This window comes from Ipomoea triloba, chromosome 8 (assembly GCF_003576645.1).
Source record: "Ipomoea triloba cultivar NCNSP0323 chromosome 8, ASM357664v1".
In the NCBI taxonomy this organism is placed as follows: Eukaryota; Viridiplantae; Streptophyta; class Magnoliopsida; order Solanales; family Convolvulaceae; genus Ipomoea; species Ipomoea triloba.
In genome coordinates, this window is record NC_044923.1 from 4,312,739 (window position 1) to 4,333,369 (window position 20,631).

At 34.4% G+C, this 20,631-nt stretch overlaps 1 protein-coding gene across 1 annotated transcript; it reads left to right on the forward strand.

Moving 5' to 3' along the window:
- Positions 1-697: 697 nt before the first annotated feature.
- LOC116027431 (calcium-transporting ATPase 3, endoplasmic reticulum-type) lies at positions 698-20,587 on the forward strand. Its single transcript, XM_031269060.1, has 34 exons — positions 698-954; positions 1,081-1,131; positions 1,399-1,432; positions 2,731-2,748; positions 2,839-2,975; positions 3,604-3,678; positions 4,159-4,204; positions 5,200-5,259; positions 5,443-5,523; positions 6,055-6,140; positions 6,813-6,914; positions 7,001-7,054; positions 8,009-8,110; positions 8,677-8,735; positions 8,908-9,052; positions 10,031-10,138; positions 11,369-11,521; positions 11,634-11,738; positions 11,914-12,110; positions 12,250-12,361; positions 12,832-12,930; positions 13,013-13,158; positions 13,333-13,390; positions 14,509-14,601; positions 15,520-15,570; positions 15,654-15,785; positions 17,135-17,236; positions 17,502-17,556; positions 18,342-18,427; positions 18,693-18,841; positions 19,754-19,859; positions 19,959-20,012; positions 20,183-20,228; positions 20,371-20,587. Exons 1-34 carry the CDS (start codon positions 922-924, stop codon positions 20,436-20,438), a joined length of 3,003 nt encoding a protein of 1,000 aa, XP_031124920.1. The 5' UTR covers positions 698-921; the 3' UTR covers positions 20,439-20,587.
- The last annotated feature ends 44 nt before the right edge of the window (positions 20,588-20,631 follow it).

Consider the following 20,631-nt stretch of genomic DNA (forward strand, 5'->3'; position numbering starts at 1 on the left):
TAATTTTGTGTGAGTACTATTAACTATTACAATGTACGGAGTAATATTTGTACAATTAATTAATTAATTATTATTAATAATATTATTTTAACTAAAAGAAAGCTACAAAAGAGTACCTTAATTGAAAAAAGGGTGATAGACTGCTAACAAGCTAAGTTAACAATTGGTAATATTAATTGAATAAACCCCATTTTTTGTATGTAATACTAGTATATCACAAATTATATAGAAAAAAAATCATATTAGAAAGACTTTGCGACGGTTCAATCAAACAATTGAATTTGTAAGGACAATCTCATATAAGTTGATCAAATAATTAACTTAGTAACTACAAGTTTTCAACTTTGATTCATAATAAGAGTTATCTGGTTTTTTTAGTACTGCTGACTCTGTTACAATGTAGTATCCAGACTCGAACCCACTCCATCATCTATGTGGAAGTGTAAATCGGTACACCGGGTGTCACTAGACCACAAGATTTTTGATTAGGAGTTATCTGTTGGTTTCATTAGTTTGAATCAGTCGATTACAAATAACCGATCTATTTCTTATGACACTTTATTAATTAGAATTACAACACGAACTTCACGTAAAATGTGACTTCAAATAGTAACATCGTAAATAAAAAAAAAGTACATTTGTGACCTAAATTTTAGGCAAATATACTTGTACATTTTCTCTAACCTATGAGCTATAGTACGATTAGAGTTACAGCAAATGAGGAATTTAGGGTGAAAGTGCCGAGCAGCCGGAGCAGGCTACCATCCCACGCACATGCTCGACCAATCGTCACGTTATCCTTCAGGCGCTTTTTTCCGAGCAATATTTTACTTCTCTGTACTTACCATCCCTGTAATTCAGATCTAACCCTCCACTTTTCCAAATTACACTGATCTCAGAACCTCATTTCTTCCTCCTCTAATGGAGGACGCTTACGCTAGATCCGTTTCAGAGGTATATTTTCGTTCGTTTCCGGCTCGTTCAAAGTATTGGAGAACAATTCGTTTTTTTTTTTTTTTTTTCTTTTTGGGACAATTGTTAGCAGTATGATGTGATACAATGCTATGATTATTTGGCCAGGTGCTTGAATACTTCGGCGTGGAGCAATCCAAAGGTCTTACAGATGCACAGGTGCGTTGTTCTTACTACTGTGTGATCGTTTCGTGATTGGCAGTGAATCGAGTTAAATTAAATGCATTGTTGTTTTTAGGAATCTTAATCAATTTCAAATGCTGGTTTAATTAGCCTGCAATTGATGACTTTCGTTTTCTAGTCAATTATTATTGTATTGTTGTGTTTTTATTTTTATGTTGGTAGAGTGGCAGACGAGTGGTTCAATTTATTTATTTATTTCCTTCATCAGGGAGTTTAAAGATTCAATTTTTCCTTGTTTCTCAGGTTGTACAAAATGCAAGATTATATGGAAGGAACGGTAAGCATTTACCCCCTCCCCTATTTCCTGCACTCTTAATTTTATCATACAAATTTACCCCAAATCATGAATGCCAGGCATTGTGACTAGCATACACAGAATTGTGTACTACATTAGTCTGTGATCACTGAATTAGTATTGGACAGACCAGTGGGTTAGAAACAGTTTGATAAAAATAGGTGGCCTGTAACTCTCCCAAATTAATTACAGGTTGAGTTGGGCAGGTCAAGAATGGTTTGAAATGCTGGTAGATAGGTGGTTAAAAGTCACGTCAAGCATCCATTTTGATATGCTTTCAAAACTTAACAAATTTGATTTATTTGTTAAAATGCATACTTTATAAAGCTTTTGAGTTGTGGCAGTGTAAATTTAAGTGCATAGTCAAGGCAATGTATATAATATACATCAAAGAATTTCACTGTTTGTTAGCTTTGAATTAAATGTTCGTTACGCTTGAAACTTTGAACTAAGTATTCATTATCCTAGTGTTCATTGAGGTTGAACTAAATATTTAATGATGAAATATTCTTCACATTTGTAAATATTCGTAATGCTCTATTTGAATATTAATTAGGCTGCATGTAGCTAGTGAGTCAGGCTCATAATATAAAAATTGTTGCTTGCTGTATGCCTGTATAATGGGAGGTAAGGGTTTGATGCTGATGAGTAATGACAGTGTGAGATTTTTAACCTAATAGCCAAGCATATGGATACTGTTTATAAATTTTTTATGTAAATGGTTCAGAATCATAGGCCTTTAATTGACTTAAAAGGCCACTCTTGATGGTTAAAGTGTGAAACTATCTGGGTGGAAGGAAAGAACACAGTATGCTGTTCAACTGCCTTCAGTGACCTGCTCCAACCTATCCTACAGTCCATGTTAACCTGTTCCACAATAGGCTAAAACTTTAAGCCACTCATATACAACTGTGTTTTAAATTTAACCCACCGAATGCTTAAAAGAAAACACCAAAAGGTTGTACTCTGAACATAAATCTCCATTATAGTTTATGGTTACTTTTGCTGGAGCATACATAAAAAAAGATCACAATCTTAAAAATCTGAGTATTCAGAAATGATCAATTCCACAAAAACAAGCTGACCAAAATATCTAACCATATTGACATTTTAAGGTGACAAATTATTAGATCTGAACTTCTTGGTACTTTTTATTGTGCCTCCTTTTCTTTCTATTTACTCTATGTACAAGTAAAACACATGTTTTAAGTCCTTTGTCCTTGCCTTCTCTAATTTTTGTTTTTGTTTTTTTTGGGTGCTGTATTTGTTAATGATACCAGTGCTGCCTCATGAGGAAAGTAAGTTCTAATCCTCTCTCTGTTTCCCCTCCCCCAACTCTACCTGTGTGTCGTCAACTATAGTGGCTTAATATCATAATTTCTCATTAGGTACTCCTTTCTGGAAGCTGGTGCTAAAACAATTTGATGATTTGCTGGTTAAGATATTAATTGTAGCTGCTTTCATATCGTTCTTTTTGGCATTGGCTAATGGAGAGACAGGGTTATCGGCCTTTTTGGAACCTTCTGTAAGACCCTTTTAAGTCTAAATTTTGATTAATATTTTCTTTTATCTTTTTGGTTTTGAATAAAATGCAATGGAATATCACTGTTTAAATGCTATTATTTGAATTTTCTTCTCTTCTCTGGATATTTATATTTTTTTTATTTATTATTTTGGGTGGGTGGTTGAGGGGGAATACAGATATACCAGTAGTGCCAGAGAGGACAGAAAATGAATGAAGTTTCTTATCAGCCTAGTATAGTTGGAATCCAAAATGAATAAATACTTGTCACATGGAGGCCAAGTTTGGATCTAGCCATCTAGGTTCTGTTTTGAGAGAATATTGCAAGTGTATCATTACTATCATAGAGACAATGCTCTATTGTGATTCCAAGTCTTTTTTTGGTAGGATTCTTATCCAGGCTTTCATGGATAAGCCATGCATAATGTAATGGTCAACATCCATTTGTTTTGGCTTGTTTGATCAACTAGCTTTTTGTGAAGTAATGCTTGGAAATAACTGTATTTATACATGGTTGTTCATCATTATCTTCCAAGTTAGGTTTGTTATAGTTGATGCAATGGTGAAGCATATACTTGCTCTATTTTGCTGTAATTGCTGCATTCTTCGAATTAACATGCTAATTTTACAGGTTATCTTGATGATATTGGCTGCGAATGCTGCAGTAGGGGTAATCACAGAAACAAATGCTGAAAAGGCTCTCGAGGTTTGCATTGAGTTTGATATGGAAGCACTAATGGTGTTACAAGTGCATGTCTTCATTTAGTATATTCACTTGGCTTGTATATTCTTGTCATACTATAATTACTAATATGTTCTCTCTACTGGGCATTGGGTTCGTGAAATAAGAATGAAAACTATAAATGTTACCATGAGAACCAGATGGCAGATCAAATAGTCATTGTATTGAAAAATTTATAGTTTTGTTTTTTGTTCCATTGTGAAATTGTGATTGATGCCTTCCTTTTACTAAATCTACAACTATGCTAATAATTTTTTATAAGCAAATTTTATTAAATGAAAGTAGGAAGGGGATACAATTTAATGAGACAAGGAGTCCTCTAGTGAAAAATTCAAGGAAAAATAAAGAGGAAATTAAGCTAAAAATCATCCTCAAATCAGGATATTGAGCACAATTTTATTTTTCTTAAACCTGCATCTAATTCAGTAATTTTTCTAATTGCAGGAACTACGTGCCTATCAAGCTGATGTTGCTACTGTTCTTCGTAATGGTAATTAACATCCTATTGTTTCAATTGCTTAATTAACATCCCACCCAGCAATTTTTATGCAGTATTATAGTTTGATTCTTTGCAACATGTTTAAAAGCTCAAGGTTTAGGGCCTCCATGGTTCCATATATGTTGAAATTTGTCATGAGGGTGATGGTTGTTGATGCAGCACATTACTGGAAAAACTTTACTAGTACTTTGTATAAAAGGACCAAGGAAGTTCATGTGCTAAGAAAAATGAGATTTTACCCTTTTTGGTCCCTTTTTTTAAATGGGTAAAGTGTAAAAGATTGGGGATAAAAATGGGCAGAGTAGAAAAGACGGGAGTCACGGGACAAAAAGTGCCCAGTTTTGGACCCAATTTCGCTAGTATTTGATGGAGTTAGTGTTGGAGGAACACATTTTTGATAACTTTGTAAAGAATAAGGATATTGACTGGGCAACTTTTAGGAAAATGTTAGGGCCAAAAATGGCAAAACCTCAAAGAAAAAATCTTAAACAAAGAGATTGAAAATCCTTTTTGATAATGCATGAGAAATTCTGTGGATCAATGAAGAGTTAATATAGGGTGATGAAAAGAGGATTTTCTCTATAGGAAAATGTATTACTCATTTCATATTTTGTTCACTCCAAGACTAAGATGTAAATTATGCTGTGTTGGACTTCTAAGAGAGTACTTTTCAAGAAACCTGGAGGGGAGAAAAAACACAACAAAATACAGTCCAACTTGAATCTAGTCATTGCCACTGTGGCAATAGATTACTATTTCCTGAAGAAAAGCTATGCATATATAATTCTTCCATATGCAACTGGCCTTGAGATTATGGCTCTCTTTTTTCATTCCCCTAAGTACTAAATATAATCTTGGGGTGTTGTAATCTCCTTACAAAATCCCAATCCCACTTGTGTAAATATTCAATTCTATGCATTCTCACTCTCTTGCTTTGACTTAAAAGACTTCATATTCTTACTTCTCACTTGCAATAATTCTATCAGGTTCCTTCTCAATATTACCAGCTACAGACCTTGTCCCTGGGGATATTGTAGAAGTCAGTGGTATGTTCCATGATTTCTTTCTTTTCTTATTATGATTATTGTTATTGTTATTATTATTACTATTATTATTATTATTATTATTATATTCATTTTTTCAACTTGCAAAGTCTGATAGATGGATTTTCTTATTAAGCCATCTAATGCCAATTTACTTTGTTGTTTCACTATTGTTTGAATGAGTAGTGGGTTGCAAAGTTCCAGCAGATCTGAGAATGATAGAGATTTTGAGTGATCAACTGCGTGTTGACCAGGCAATTCTTACAGGTTAGTTTATATAGAGTGATAATTCTGATTCATTACATCTGTTTATAGCAGATCCTTGGACAAGTTTAATGCGAGTATGTCTGTTCTACTCAAATTTGCAGTGCTCTTCAAGTTAATTATGTTGATGTTTCATTTTCCTAAAACTATTCAGTTTTTCAGTTGATATTATCCTCTGTGCATCTGATCATTTTTTAACTTTGATCATCTAAAATTAGTCAAAATCTTAGTAACTCTACTTAGTATTACAAAAATGAAAAGGGGATATTTAGTTTGAACATGGGCCATGGGAGTGCTACAGACCAAAATATTGGGTTTGTTGTTACTTTTGTGGAGAAGGGTGAGTTCCACATTTGTCAGTATATTTTATTTTATACATGTGTGGGTGTTTGTGTTTGTATAAAATTCACAAGTTTGATTTTATTTTATTTTTTAATTTTAAAAAAAAATGATATTTCATCCTTGCTGGCAGTTTCTGTTATGGAGCATCTATCATATATTTGTGTTATTATCTTTTATCCGTGATGATGACAGGCGAAAGCTGCTCTGTCGAGAAAGAGCTTGATGCAGCAACTACTACCAATGCAGTGTACCAAGATAAGACGAACATCCTCTTCTCAGTAAGTTCATTAAGAGAATGAAACTTTCCACTGTGAGTCCTAGCCTCATCTTGATATGCGTGATAAACTGATAACCATCAATCTACACCTTCTTTACCTAATTTATTAAGAGCCAGTATTACCTCATTGAAGTAATAAAGTCTTACTTTTTTTTTTTTTTTTGGTGACAAATGAGGTTCTGCTATCTTCTCATTTTAACAACTCTACCCCTTGATTCCATGCAACTTGACTCCTTCTCCCCTTCACTTCATATTTTCTTTTCCTTCTTAAAAGAGTTTGACCACATTGTCGATTTTCGCCCTGTTATAGGGCCAAGTCTTTGTAGAAGAACAATTGAATGGTGTTCGAATCAGAAATGATTTAAATGAGCTTTTACCTGGTTTAGCAATCTTAGTCTTATGTTTGTATAATTATGGAAAATTTCAGTATTTAGATTGTTGGTTAGGTTTTAGGTTTTCCTGTATTTCTTATACCTTTAACTTCAGACCTATATAGCGTCTATATAGCTCTTTTCTTTCTCTGCTTCCATAATCTCCTGTTAAAATTCTTTGCTGGAACCATAGTTGTACATAGACAGTTAGGAACTGCCTCTGTGTTTCTATTTCCCTTTTATTAAGGGAGTGCTGTATATGATAGTATTATACATTAGATAACCTTCTCTTTGTTGGCCAGGGCACAATAGTGGTTGCAGGGAGGGCAAGAGCTGTTGTTGTTGGGGTTGGCTCAAATACTGCAATGGGCAGTATACGTGATTCCATGCTAAAAACTGAAGATGTGAGCATTTGATATGATTACATTAGGCATGCATAGAAATAGCTATTGTCAAAGTATAAAAGTGATTTTTTGTCATATGGGTGCAGGAAGCGACACCATTGAAGAAGAAGTTGGATGAATTTGGTACTTTTCTTGCAAAGGTGATTATTGTTGTTGCTGGTGTTATTATTATTATTATTATTATTATTATTATTATAATTATTATTATCATTATTATTATAATTATTATCATTATTATATGTTTTTCTTGCAAAGGTGATAGGAAGCTGTTTCCAGTTGTGCAATTTTAACTTGATTTTCTTTATTTTCTTCTAAAATTTTGTTCCATTGCTGGTTATTTTTGCTTATTTCGGACTTACAGAAATCTCATTTGAACAATACTTTGAAATACTGTGCCACAAATATCAAGTCAAGATCATTTAATATTTAGAGCATACAAACTGTAGGCTCCATATAGTGGAGCAAAGAGAAATTTCTATGTCAGCCTCCTGCAGTCAAACACTTCACATATAGCACACCATCCAGGCAGCAAAAATTGAAGATGAAAGAACCAAGATAAGACTTCTATGGTGAGAAGAATCAATAGAGCATAGAAAAGGTTTAGAGTGGTAGGAAGTCAATGGGCCTCACTCCATCTTTCTAAATTTCTCAAGAACCAGTAACTAGTGAAAAGGGGCATTTAGGCTTTTTACTCTAATCAACCTGACAGTCTGACACGGATACCATTATTGGAATTACTAGGCAGTCGTCTGGGAGTTGACGAAGAGTCACTGCCTGCACTTGTACTAATAGGCCTAAACTTTTCAATGTAGTGCCCTGATGATACTTATTCACACTTCTGAAGTTAAGTTAAAGTAAAGATGACATTGGTATTACATTACCATGCTAATTTTTTTCTTTTTCTTTTTGTTTCCCTCGATAAAATTGAGATAAATATGCTACTCAACTAAATGAGATTAATTGCGGAGTTTTATTATTTTGAAATGGCTTCATAAGGTATAAGTGTGATATCTATCCATTTTATTCACCTATATGCTCTAGTAAGTTTTGTATTTTTTTATATCCTGAACTCTTAATTTATTTTGGGGGTTTAGGTCATTGCAGGTATTTGTGTATTGGTTTGGGTTGTAAACATTGGTCATTTTGGTGATCCTGCCCATGGTGGCTTCCTACGAGGTGCAATACATTACTTTAAGGTATGTGAATTAGGTTTATCAATGTAGTTCACTTCACTATGTTATACTGTAATTATGGTGATAATTAAAGTGGAAACTAATAATAAAAGAAACTACTAAAAGATTTAAGAAAAAACTCAACTAGAAACTAGCATGGAGAGATTGGAATGTTGCCATCTTGTTGAATCTGCTGCCATAAATGATCCCAAAATATTCTATCATGATGGCATTGCCTTAAGTGAAGAAGATTGATAAGCAATAACTGTGGGCTGTGGCTGCCCGGAGATGGAAGTTAGGATAATGAATCCGTTTTGAGGTGACATTTGATGTGAAAGAAGCTGGTTTTTAATGGTTGTTATCTCTGACACATGGTTTTCATGTTCTAAATATTCTTTCATTATCATTTTGTGTAGTATTAGTATCCTGTACCAGAACTAGTTAGTGGCTCAACTTTTCTAAGTAATGGGTAAAAGGATAGAACATCTTTCTTTTGAGGCGAATTGTAACATTTGCATGTATTTTATTTGGACCTCTTACCTTAATGTTTATAAGTAATTGTAATGTTGATATTTCTTTTGCTTGTTTAGATTGCAGTTGCACTTGCTGTTGCTGCAATTCCTGAAGGGCTTCCTGCAGTTGTTACAACGTGAGCATTGAACTCCTGTTTCAGATATTGTGAAATGGTGTTGCTGTGTTGGAAAATAACAAAAGACCCATCTGAAACTCTTAGCATCCTCCTCATGTATCACTTGCATAGTTGCATAGGGCTTCTTGTTTTCAAATTGAATACTCAATGTTGCTTTCTTCAATTTGTACAGCTGTCTGGCTCTTGGAACAAAAAGAATGGCTCGGTTAAATGCTATTGTCAGGTCCCTACCATCAGTAGAAACCTTAGGCTGCACAACTGTGATTTGCAGTGACAAGACTGGCACTTTGACTACAAACATGATGTCTGTGTCAAAGGTGAAAACCTTATGAATTATTAGACATTCTTTCACAATGTTAAAAGTTTGTCTCTTATGTGGTCTCTTCCAATCAGACATTTCTTATTTGATTCTTTTGATATCTAACATGATGTCTGTGCCAAAGGTGATAACCTTGTGAATCATAGGCATTTTGTCATTGTTAAGAGTCCCACATTGATAAAATAAGAGAGAATATATGGGTTTATAAGGTCATGGTTGGACAAGCGAATTGGTTTGATTTAATCTTTTAGTCTGGTTTGGCCCATGTGGATTATAGCCCAATTGAGTGACCCTAGCTCAATCTTAGTTTCTAACATGGTATCAGAGCCTGTTCGGTCCACTTTGTGTTCACCCGGTTATGGTTATTGGTGGCGTCCAAGCTGTACGGTCCACTTTGTTGGAGTTCAATTTCAAGTGGTCAACCAGTTAGATTCAAAATGGCCCGATTGTCCACTTGAGGGGGAGTGTTAAGAGTCCCACATTTTGATAAAATAAGAGAGAATATATGGGTTTATAAGACTAGCTAATTGGTTGGATTCAATCTTTTAGTGTGGTTTGGCCCATGTACATTATAGCTCAATTGAGTGATCCTAGCCCAATCTTAGTTTCTAACAGTCATCACCTTGCACTCTGCTCCAAGTAGTTTATTGGATGTGTTTGTAGGAGCCATTCGCTCTGTGGTATTATTTGTTTTTATTGATGGTGTTTGTCATATAGGGTATCGGTGAGCCTTAGAAATGCTGTGTTATTATGGGCCTCTGCGGTTTTGTACTTTTGTTTAATATTTCCTAATCTTTTACGTTTATTTGAATATGCTGCATTGAGTCATTTTCCCTCAGTTCTATAATGAGACTGATGCTAATGTCCTCTGCTATTCCTTTTCATGCATTTTAATATGGCTTGAAAAAATTTAGAAGGGATCTCTATGTGAGGTTAGATTGTGAGGTTTCATTGATATGTTATTTTGCCTTTCCAGATTTGTGTGCTTCACTCTGTGAGTCATGGTCCAGATGCTGTTGAGTACTGCGTTAGTGGCACAACATATGCTCCCGAGGGATTTATTTTTGGCAGCACAGGTGTCCAGGTGCTTTTATTGTTAGTTCTATTATCTTTCCTACAAAACAATTTAATTTTGCTGAAATTGACTTCTCACTTCTCATGTAAGTCAGAACATAACATCACAATATTTGGAATAACTTTCTGGCATACAACATTTCTTTTTATTTATTTATATCTTTTTTATGCTATACTATGCTATATCTGAAAATAAAGGTTATTATTTTTTTTTTTGAAAATAAAGGTTATTTAGTTGCTCATAAACCTTGGCTCTTAACATCTAATTTTTTGAAAAATTTTGACCTTTAGTATTGTGTTTTTGAAGGAGTTTTAAAGAGTAGTTAAGTATTTGATGATAGGACACTTCTATATTCTTGCTTTCAAGTTAGCTGTGGCTGTGAGATTGACCCTTATCATCATGTTTTTCTGTATTTGCCAGAAATTGTTCTATATAATATATTGCGGGTATGTAAAGCCAGTAGATTGGTAAATGGAGTTTGTGAGGAACCTCTATTAAACATACTATTTCATTTGAATTTGGCACTTTAGGTGTCATGTGAACTCTCTCCTTTAGGAAGAGGTGACACATTAAAATTTCAAGACCTCTTTGTTTTTAATGAATGGAAAAGCCTAAGCCGTGGTTGAAACTTGAAAATAGAAATTTTGTAAATGAAGCTATGTTAGGAGGAGCTTATTTTCAGCTGATCTGCTGTTGCAGGCATGTATGCTGATTTTCTACTGTGCTTGCAGAGGCTTATAAAAGAACCTGTGGTTTTATGGAAAGCTGTTTTGAGCTTATTTTCATAAGCTATTTCAAGGAGCTTACTGAAATAAGTTGAAAAACACTTTGAAGGCAGTTAAAATGGCAAACCCTTATCAGTTGTTTTGAGCTTATTGAAAGGAGCTTACTTTAAAAGTGTTTATTTTAAGCTGATTATAAAAACTGGGCCTAAATCCTATAGTTGCGTAACCAATGAGCTCTCAAGAGCTTGAAATGAGTTTAGATATGATTGGCAATCTTTGATTTTTTTCGTTGTTTGTAGTCAGCAATTGCTTAAGCATTTGTTCCAAACAGAACAATCAGATGGGGTTTTGGTCGTATTTTGTAATTAGTATATAAACATATAAAATACACATTAATGTTTGCTTGCCTTAAAAAGTACATACTATTGAAAAAGTATTAGTTGCTGGCAATTTGTCAGTGTCTCCTTCTGATTTTTCAATTATTGCTGCATCCTTATATTTTACTATATTACAGCTTGAGATTCCTGCACAATCTCCTTGCCTCCTCCATATTGCAATGTGTTCAGCTCTTTGCAATGAGTCTGTCTTGCGATACAATCCTGACAAGAGGACTTATGAGAAGATTGGTGAGTCAACTGAAGTTGCTCTTCGTGTGTTGGCTGAAAAGGTTAGTATTGACCTTAGAATTAGAATTACCTTTAAGTTTTGAGTATATATTTTGATAGTTGTAAAAGAATGACAGAATTGACCATATTACTTCTCTAATTAATTGCTGTCAGATTGGTCTTCCTGGTTTTGATTCTATGCCATCTGCACTAGATATGCTAAGCAAGCATGAGCGTGCTTCCTATTGCAACCGTTATTGGGAGAGCCAATTTAAAAAGGTTTGTGTGTTTCTCTTTATAATGGTTTTTAATTTTTCTTTTCTTTTATTTTTTTGTATCGGTTTATTTTAATTTATTTTTTCATAAACAAGTATAGCTTAGAAAACTGTATTTCTTTTGTAGGCCATATAGCATATATTTGCAAACTTTTGACTAAAAATCTGATGGCTTTCAGGTATCCTCCTTGGATTTTTCTCGGGACCGTAAAATGATGAGTGTACTTTGCAGCAGGAAGCAGATGGACATTATGTTTTCTAAAGGTGCACCAGAAAGCATACTTTCTAGATGCACCAGTATTCTGTGCAATGATGATGGTTCTACTATTCCTCTTACCGCAAATATGAAAGCCCAGTTAGAATCAAGATTTGACAGGTTAGGCTTATTCACTTTAGATTTAAATGCTATTGCACATCCTTCTAGATATATTAGATTTGCATATTCCCTATGCGAGTTAACATTTGGATTGTCTCCTTGTCTTGTTTGGAGATGCAGATCATTTTTTTTGTTTCAGTTTTGCAGGAAAAGAAACTCTAAGATGCCTTGCTCTAGCCTTGAAAAGGATGCCTATAGGCCAACAATCTCTCTCCTTTGATGATGAAAAAGACCTCACATTTGTTGGATTGGTATGCTTTCTCTTCTGTAGAAAACAATTTAATCAGCACTTAATATGAGCTCCAATCATAATGATTTACAGAATGTACTCACTCACCTTGGCTGAAGATTTGTACTCCATATAATCATTTATGTTTTGATACTAAAGGGAATGTTGATTGAACATAAGTCTTCCTACCTTGAGTCACAGGCATTCCGCATTTGCCACCGGACTGCAAGGTTTTTGGTAGATATATATTTATTTGAATAGTGGGGTTCTCTTCGTGCCCTGCACTAGAAATTTTATAACTCATGAATGGCTTAATGTTTGGCTTCTAACACTAAACTGCATGCCAATGTTATATTTTGTACTATTATTTAATTCTCTAAATGAGAGATGATTTATTATTAATCTTGCAGTGATTTGTAATGCTTTAAAGTTATGTTTTTGTTATTGATGTTACTTTTGTTTCTTATGTTTATCCCTTTCAACAATTCAAAGGTGGGAATGCTTGATCCACCAAGGGAGGAAGTAAGAAATGCCATCCTTTCATGTATAACAGCTGGGATACGTGTAATAGTTGTCACTGGAGATAACAAGGTAACCCAATGGTCTGCCATTTCTTGAATATTATTAGTTGGACTTGTTTATGATAATTGCTCAATTTGAATTATACTTTTAGGCCACAGCTGAATCATTGTGCCAGAAGATTGGTGCCTTTGATCACTTGGGAGATTTTGATGGACTTTCTTATACTGCTACTGAGTTTGAAGAACTTCCAGCATCACAGAAGGTAGTGGCCTTGCAAAGAATGACACTTCTATCCAGGTGAGCCCTCCCCTTTGGCCTTTTCTGATTTTCTTTTTTCATGAGATGTTAGACCTTTAGTGCTGAACATTTCTTTTTCCTTTACTGGACATAAAGTAGGCATCCTTTATCCAAGAAATTAGGATGATCTAAGTATACTTCCTGCAGTTGATGGCATGTGCTTTTCTTTGTTAGGGTTGAACCATCTCATAAAAGGATGCTAGTTGAAGCCTTACAGAATCAAAATGAAGTGGTAGGTGTTATGCATATTTCTATTGTCAGGTTGATGCTGATTATTTTTTACACTGAATGTATACTGTAGATATTGCTGCTTCCAGTGTTGCTTTGCATCTTGTCTTCTAGTAGAATATTATGGATATACCTTTTGGCTACCTCTTAAACTATAGCTTATTATAGATTATTACTCTATGCTTGAGTGAGCCAATGGCAGTGAACCGCCTTAAAACAATGAATATTGCTGCATTTCTAAAAACCAAACCTCTTCTTGCTTGGTGTGTTGTTGATGTAACAGAAGTTTGCAGAAAGCCAAATGTGTACTTAATTGAGGTAGTTGAGGAAGAAGAATAATCTTGGAATTCAATGTAGGATTCATCAGGCATAACCCCCCACCCCAAAAACAGGAAATGCATCTCAAGAACTCAAAGAAATAACTAGATCAGTAGATTATTAAATTCATAAATCATAATTCAACTTTGTAAAAGGTATTCATAATCCTGAACTTGCCAAAACTGATCCTTCAAATTCGGGAAACTACCTATTACTTGACTTGTTGGACAAGTAGGACTTCAATAACTTGAAAACTACTAAATATCTTACTATCAGACCTAAGGTGGAAGCTGCTGGAAAAATGCTGCTAAGCATCTACCAAATTACCCGACTTTAAAAACTAAACTGCTATGAAAATTAATGAGCTGCTTCTAAAATTAAAAATGACAAATAATTTTGAGGTATAGTACTCAAAAGCTTCAAACGTTTAAAATTTCAAATTTTCTGGATAATTCTATTGTCCTGCTACTGGAGAATGTTCTCTTCTGGTCTTCTTAAGAGCTTGACTGCCCACCTGCGCGTGGGCTAGTTTGGATGAGGCAATTTGCTCTTTAAGGCTAGTGTCGTCTTGTGTGCTATTAAATATCGGCTAAATTATTGTGGCCTTTTTGAATGATTTCACTATTTTGGTCATTCTTAGTAACTTTTCCCATTTGAAAAATGAAAATAATTATATGGAAGGTACTCCAGCTATTAGTGCTTTCAGTTCCATGCATGTGACATTGGCTTATTATCTCTTTGTGTGGGTTTTATTCTTCAGTATCTTGAAAGGGATGAATTCTTCACTTTAATTCTTTTCTTAAGGTTGCAATGACTGGAGATGGAGTCAATGATGCACCTGCACTCAAGAAAGCAGATATTGGGGTTGCCATGGGATCAGGAACAGCTGTTGCAAAGGTATTCCTTCTTTTAGAGCATCTTATCTCAAGTGATGCATATGAAAAGCTGAGAATGAACATTGATGCTAGCATTCCAAAGAACATAGGCCTGAGCATAGTCCTTATTTAATTGGTAGTCCATTGAGGTGGCCTTATGTGCAGCACAAGAAGAAATTTGCCCAATGTTGTGGTACTTTTCAGGAGGGGCATTATAATTGTGGTTCCAGTCATTATGATTCAAGTGGATAACCTTTGACTTACTACTATATATGCTTTGTTACTTTCTGAGCTACATATTTTAGACAAATACTCAAATACCCTTCATGTGTTGTGTGCAACTGGAATTCTATGTAGATTTGGATTATTGGATTATAATTCAAATGAATTTTTGGATGTAATGTACGAGATGTATTGCCGTAATTATTTTATGGGTTTGATAAATATCTGTATGTCCTGGTTATAAGACAGGGCCATGCTGTCTGGAGTACATTAATACTGCTTGGCTATCAGTACCTCATCACTTCAGAGGCTTAAGTATAAACTCTTTTCAACCTCAAGTCGTTTGACTTTATGGTTGTATTCTTGGAAAAGCTAAAACCGCACTAAAAGTGAACTTTCCTGTTTATATAAATATCTTGACGGTCCAGTTGTACAGAGTTCATTTGAAAGGTTGTCAAGACAGTCTGAACTAGTTGCCAATGTCAATGCAGGCTCTATTATCAACATATTCTATGCCATTTTCCTAAATTGAGATAGAAGAATATACATAAATAAATAGCAGTAAAGACTATCCTGCCTACCCTTATTATAAAGATGACATTTGTCTGTTATTCCCTTCTTACTTATTGATAATCTTCTGCATTTTTATGATTTGGCTATGTTGTAATTTTGTTCAAACATTTTTACTTACATTCTATGCTATGCTATGAACTTTCAGAGTGCTTCAGATATGGTTTTGGCAGATGACAATTTTGCCTCAATTGTTGCGGTAAACTTTATATATGCTTGTAAAGTTGGAAGGTTTCTATCATATATTCTGTTGTGTGACAGTAATTTTTCTACTCTAAGCAGGCTGTTGCTGAGGGGAGGGCTATATATAACAACACAAGGCAATTCATCAGATACATGATATCTTCAAACATTGGTGAAGTAGTCTGCATTTTTGTGGCTGCTATGCTTGGAATACCTGACACACTTGCGCCAGTGAGTCTTTCTTTGCAGCTGATATTTTCTTCTGTGTTTAGTTACAACCAATTTGTTGTAGTTACCAAAATTATTACGTATCAAAGAAATTGTTTTACTAACCAACTGATTAACCATTCACTGTTAGGTTATGAATTCTAACCTTGAACCACCTCTTTGAAAACAGAGGAAATGTTGCTCACTTGCTACATCTTTCTCCTGTGAACCCTAGGAGATAATAGGCACTGAAAGTTGTGTAGCTGTACAGTGCTTTTAAGCATGCTTGGCGTAGCTAAAGGTTTTCCATAAAGATCTATATTGGTTAGAGTTTTAGAAAAGGAACTTGTTCAAAAAGTTATTAATATGTTTGGCTGAGCACATTGACACTTCTGTTTGAAATAGAAGAGTTGATTGGATATTTGACTATTTAAATTCTTTTTATATTGAAGATGCTCGAAATTACAATAAAGGACTTGCGTTCATTATGTTAGAAGTTAACACACTTTAACTGTAGGAAGATAATTGGAATTTCAGAAGTGTCATTAATGCATCGTTAATACCTTGATCGCATCATACAAAAAGGAAGAAAAGGAAAATGTTTGCAGGGAAAAGCATTTCCAGTATAGAAGTTTTCCTAGTGTTTAGTACTTTAGTTAGCATTGTTGGAAAAAAAATATTACAAGGTTATATTTATAGGACTACTTTTGGAATGAAAATACTAGAGAACATGCATAAACCGTTTTACATAACTTTTAGTATGTAAAAGGTGCAAAGCCTATGGGCTAAAAAATGACTTATTTGGAAAACTGTTTTATGCTTCTTTACGCCAAGTGAACTCTATAAATCGTAAAGCATTTTCCAAAAACTTTGAAGTATAAAATATTTATGTCTATTTTGGATAGTTCTATTAAAACGGAGAATTTCTCCCTATAGTAAACGCTACCCTTAATGTTTGGCTTGACTTTTAGCTTTTTGGCTCCAAAATTAGCTAGGCCAGATTTGCACTTAGCTGGCCTTGTCTTCCGTTAGTTCAAACTTGCGTCATTGTATTTTGCATGAGATATTGTCAAGATTGTTTCAGGGGTTATGCAATTTTTATTGAGGAAAATATTGGATGAGTGGAAACACCTATTGTCTTTAAGACTTTAACCTAGAGTGGATGCGTGATCTGTACAACCCAGGATTACTCCTGCAGAAGTATTGCTGAATTGGCACCCTTCATAGTCTTGACTAGTTCTAATTTTCTGTTTTCAACTTCACTTTTAATGATTTTAGACTTTGTAATGTAATAAGTTATGCCAATTGACTAGCTATTGTTGTGGGTAACTATGCTGCTTGGATGTATAAGAAAGTATTTTGTTTATTTACAGGTCCAGTTGCTGTGGGTAAATTTGGTTACTGATGGTTTGCCTGCCACTGCCATTGGGTTCAATAAACAAGACTCAGATGTTATGAAGACTAAACCTCGCAAGGTATCCCCCCTTCTGTAGTGTACAGGGACTTGATTTAACATTGCTGTTTTGGCCTCTTTCATCTTTGCTATATTGCTGCTTTTACTTCTGTTTTTTAGAAATACTTTTATAACATTATAGCTTTAAAAAGGCTTGTCTTTGTTTTACTAATTTATTTTATTCAAATAAGTTGATCTGTAACCTGTCTTATGAGCATGAAATTTTAACCCTTCTCTTTTAAGGATAGTCTGCCAATGTTTCATCCGTGAACCTGTTACAATGACAGGTTAATGAAGCAGTTGTTACTGGGTGGCTTTTCTTCCGATATCTAGTTGTTGGAGGTAACATGGGTGCCTTTGCGTACTTTATACTGTACTTCATATAATTTGGTTAGTGGTCAAACAGTGTGTTTACCCTATTTTTAAAATTTCAGCATATTCTTAATAAAGCCATAAAAGGTTGATTTTAAATGGAAGTATGAACTAGCAATTGGAGCAAATTCCACTTTTAGTCTTCGACTATTATGGCATTGCTACATTTAGTCTTGCTTTTTTAATTTTGCCACATTGCATCCTTGGCTTTCATTTGCTAGCCACAATTAGTCCTTTTAAAAATTGTGTTATTCTACCATTTAATAAATATGACTAACATGTAATTTCATAATTCAATTAAAAGATCTTACAAGAGAGGGAGATAAATTATATGTTGGGGCAAGAGTCTTGAATGATAAAATTACATGAAAAATTAAATGCCTTTTTAAAGCTTTAATGTTATAAAATTCCAGCATTTTCTTAATAAAGTCTCATATAACTACTTTCCTAATGATTTCTAGAGTCTCCACTTGTTACTTATTTTTATTATTGCTTGGTGATTATTCCCAAATATCAACTACTAGTTGGATGCTGATTTTTCTGTTTTTCTTTGCTGTTGTGCTCTGTGGTCAAATGATCCATACTCTTTTTAATGAATCTAAAATGTGTAAAATTTTAGCAACCTTTTCACTGTTTTGTAATACAAATTCCATGCCTCTTGTAATAACAATTGACCTGTTTTGATGTGGCTAGAGTCTCTCTTTTTTTTTCTTTTTTTTTTGGGAGCTTATCAATTGAAATTTCAATTTATGCAGCATATGTTGGGCTAGCCACTGTAGCAGGATTCATATGGTGGTTTATTTATTATGATAATGGGCCTAAACTCCCATACAGTGAATTGGTAAGTTTTACAGCAGTCAAGATGGTTAAAGGTGTTTGTTCAATCATCGGTCCAAAAACACATAAAGACATAAAGTACATTATTCTAACTCATAAAATACATTTTTCTAACACATAAAGTACATTATTCTAACTCATAAAATACATTATTCTAACACATAAAGTACATTATTCTAACTCATAAAATACATTATTCAGTATGAAGGCTATCTGGATGTCCATGAATCATATTTTATAAATGTCAATTTTTCATGGTATAATTGCAGATGAATTTTGACAGTTGTTCAACAAGGGAAACTACCTATCCTTGCAGCATATTCAGTGATCGGCACCCATCTACTATTGCAATGACAGTGCTTGTTGTTGTTGAGATGTTCAATGCATTGAATAATCTCAGTGAAAATCAATCCCTGCTGTGAGTACTCAACACTAAAATTCAATTTGACTTCTAATTTTTCCAATTTTCCCTTGTGTTCATAGAACATATAACGAGATCATTGTGTCATTGTATACAAGTCAAATTGATCAATAGCTTCCTTGGACAGTTAATAGGTCAAACATGAGACAAATCATTCTTGCTCTGTACAATACCCAAATGGCCAAATCATGAGTTGCCTTCATAATATCTTGCTTAGGAAATGTTCTATAACAAATTACTTTGTAGGAGGAGATCTAATTGAAAACTTTGTTACTGTTATCCTTTTGATATATAGAACTTCAGTTTGAACCATGGGAACACATTGATGTTTCTCATCTGGAATCACTGTAACCTTTTTCCTACTGCCCCTAAGCCTCTTGTCTCTTGTCACCATCCTGCATATGATCAATGTTGCAGAAGGCGCTAGGCGCTAGTCGGGTGCCCAAGGGGTGCCTAGCGCCTAGGTGCCTCCTAGGCGGTCGAGTAATTCGAGTATATCATCTCCACTTTTCCCACTCAGAGATGTGAGTTGTTAGACTATTATAATCCCACAAACTAGTCAATTACATATGTTAGATGGTTAGTTGAGTACATGGCTGGAGGAATATAGAAGAGGATTAACCGAGCAGACAAAAAAAAACCACTCGGCGGAGTTAGGCGCCCAACTTGGTGCCTAGGGCACCTAGTCGGCCGGTTAGTCAGCCGGCCAACTAAAAGATGCCTAGGGCTGAAATCATCGCCTAGGCCTCGGAGCGCCTAGGCCGATTTTTACAACACTACATATGATTAGTTCTGCACTAGCTTTCTTAATTGGGAAAACTAAGAATTTTGGGATTACATACATTTTTTATTTTGGTCTTGTTTTTGTTTATTTAAAAAGTAATTCACTATTTTCTTTATCTATTTTAGTGTCATCCCCCCGTGGAGTAATATTTGGCTTGTTGGTTCAATTATACTGACGATGCTGCTTCATGTACTCATTCTGTATGTGCAGCCATTATCCGTTCTTTTCTCTGTAAGTTTGGATCTTTTTCTTGCAAGTTCTTTGATTGTTCTTTCAGTCTTATATTTCAATTTGACATCTGTTTATGGATGTAATCTATATGTGATGTAGGTGACACCCCTTAGTTGGGCAGAGTGGACTGTTGTGTTATATCTTTCATTTCCTGTAAGTCTCTTCAAAATCATTACTTCATTATAATAATCGATATTTTGAGAGTTCAGGCACAACTAGCAAAGACTTGCTATATTTCATAGTAAAAGTTCAGTTCATCAGTTGCAATTATTCATCCTTTGTTTTCTATTTCTTCACTGCTTATAAAAATTTATCTTATGCAGGTAATAATAATTGATGAGATACTGAAATTCTTCTCTAGGAATTCAGGTAACGAACTTAATCTTGAAGCATCACATTCTTTTTTGTTCATAGAATCTGATATTAGTGAAAATAAGGATGATACCCCTTTTATTTTCTCCGAAACTGCTTGGTCTGGATTACTCATTCATTTTTTGGTGTATGTATCTAGGCATGAGATTCAAGTTTAGGTTCAGACGACCAGATATGCTCCCGAAAAGAGAAGTGCGTGACAAGTGACTGGATTTTGCAGACAATGAAAATTTACATGGGAGCGCAGATTTGATGTTTTGCACAAAGTTGGAATACATATATATTTGGTTATGAATATCCTTGGAGGTGATAAAAGAGGACTTCACATTACCTAATCCCAGACAAGTATTGGCTAACATGTTTTTTTTTTTTTTTTTTTTTTTTTTTTTTTTTTTTTTTT

Bases quoted from the DNA above. Each gene is read 5' to 3' on its own strand.
- LOC116027431 (XM_031269060.1), top strand. From the start codon at position 922: ATGGAGGACGCTTACGCTAGATCCGTTTCAGAG. The intron at 5,524-6,054 runs GTTAGTTTATAT...TGATGATGACAG, and splicing joins TGACCAGGCAATTCTTACAG to GCGAAAGCTGCTCTGTCGAG. The intron at 14,602-15,519 runs GTATTCCTTCTT...ATGAACTTTCAG, and splicing joins CAGGAACAGCTGTTGCAAAG to AGTGCTTCAGATATGGTTTT.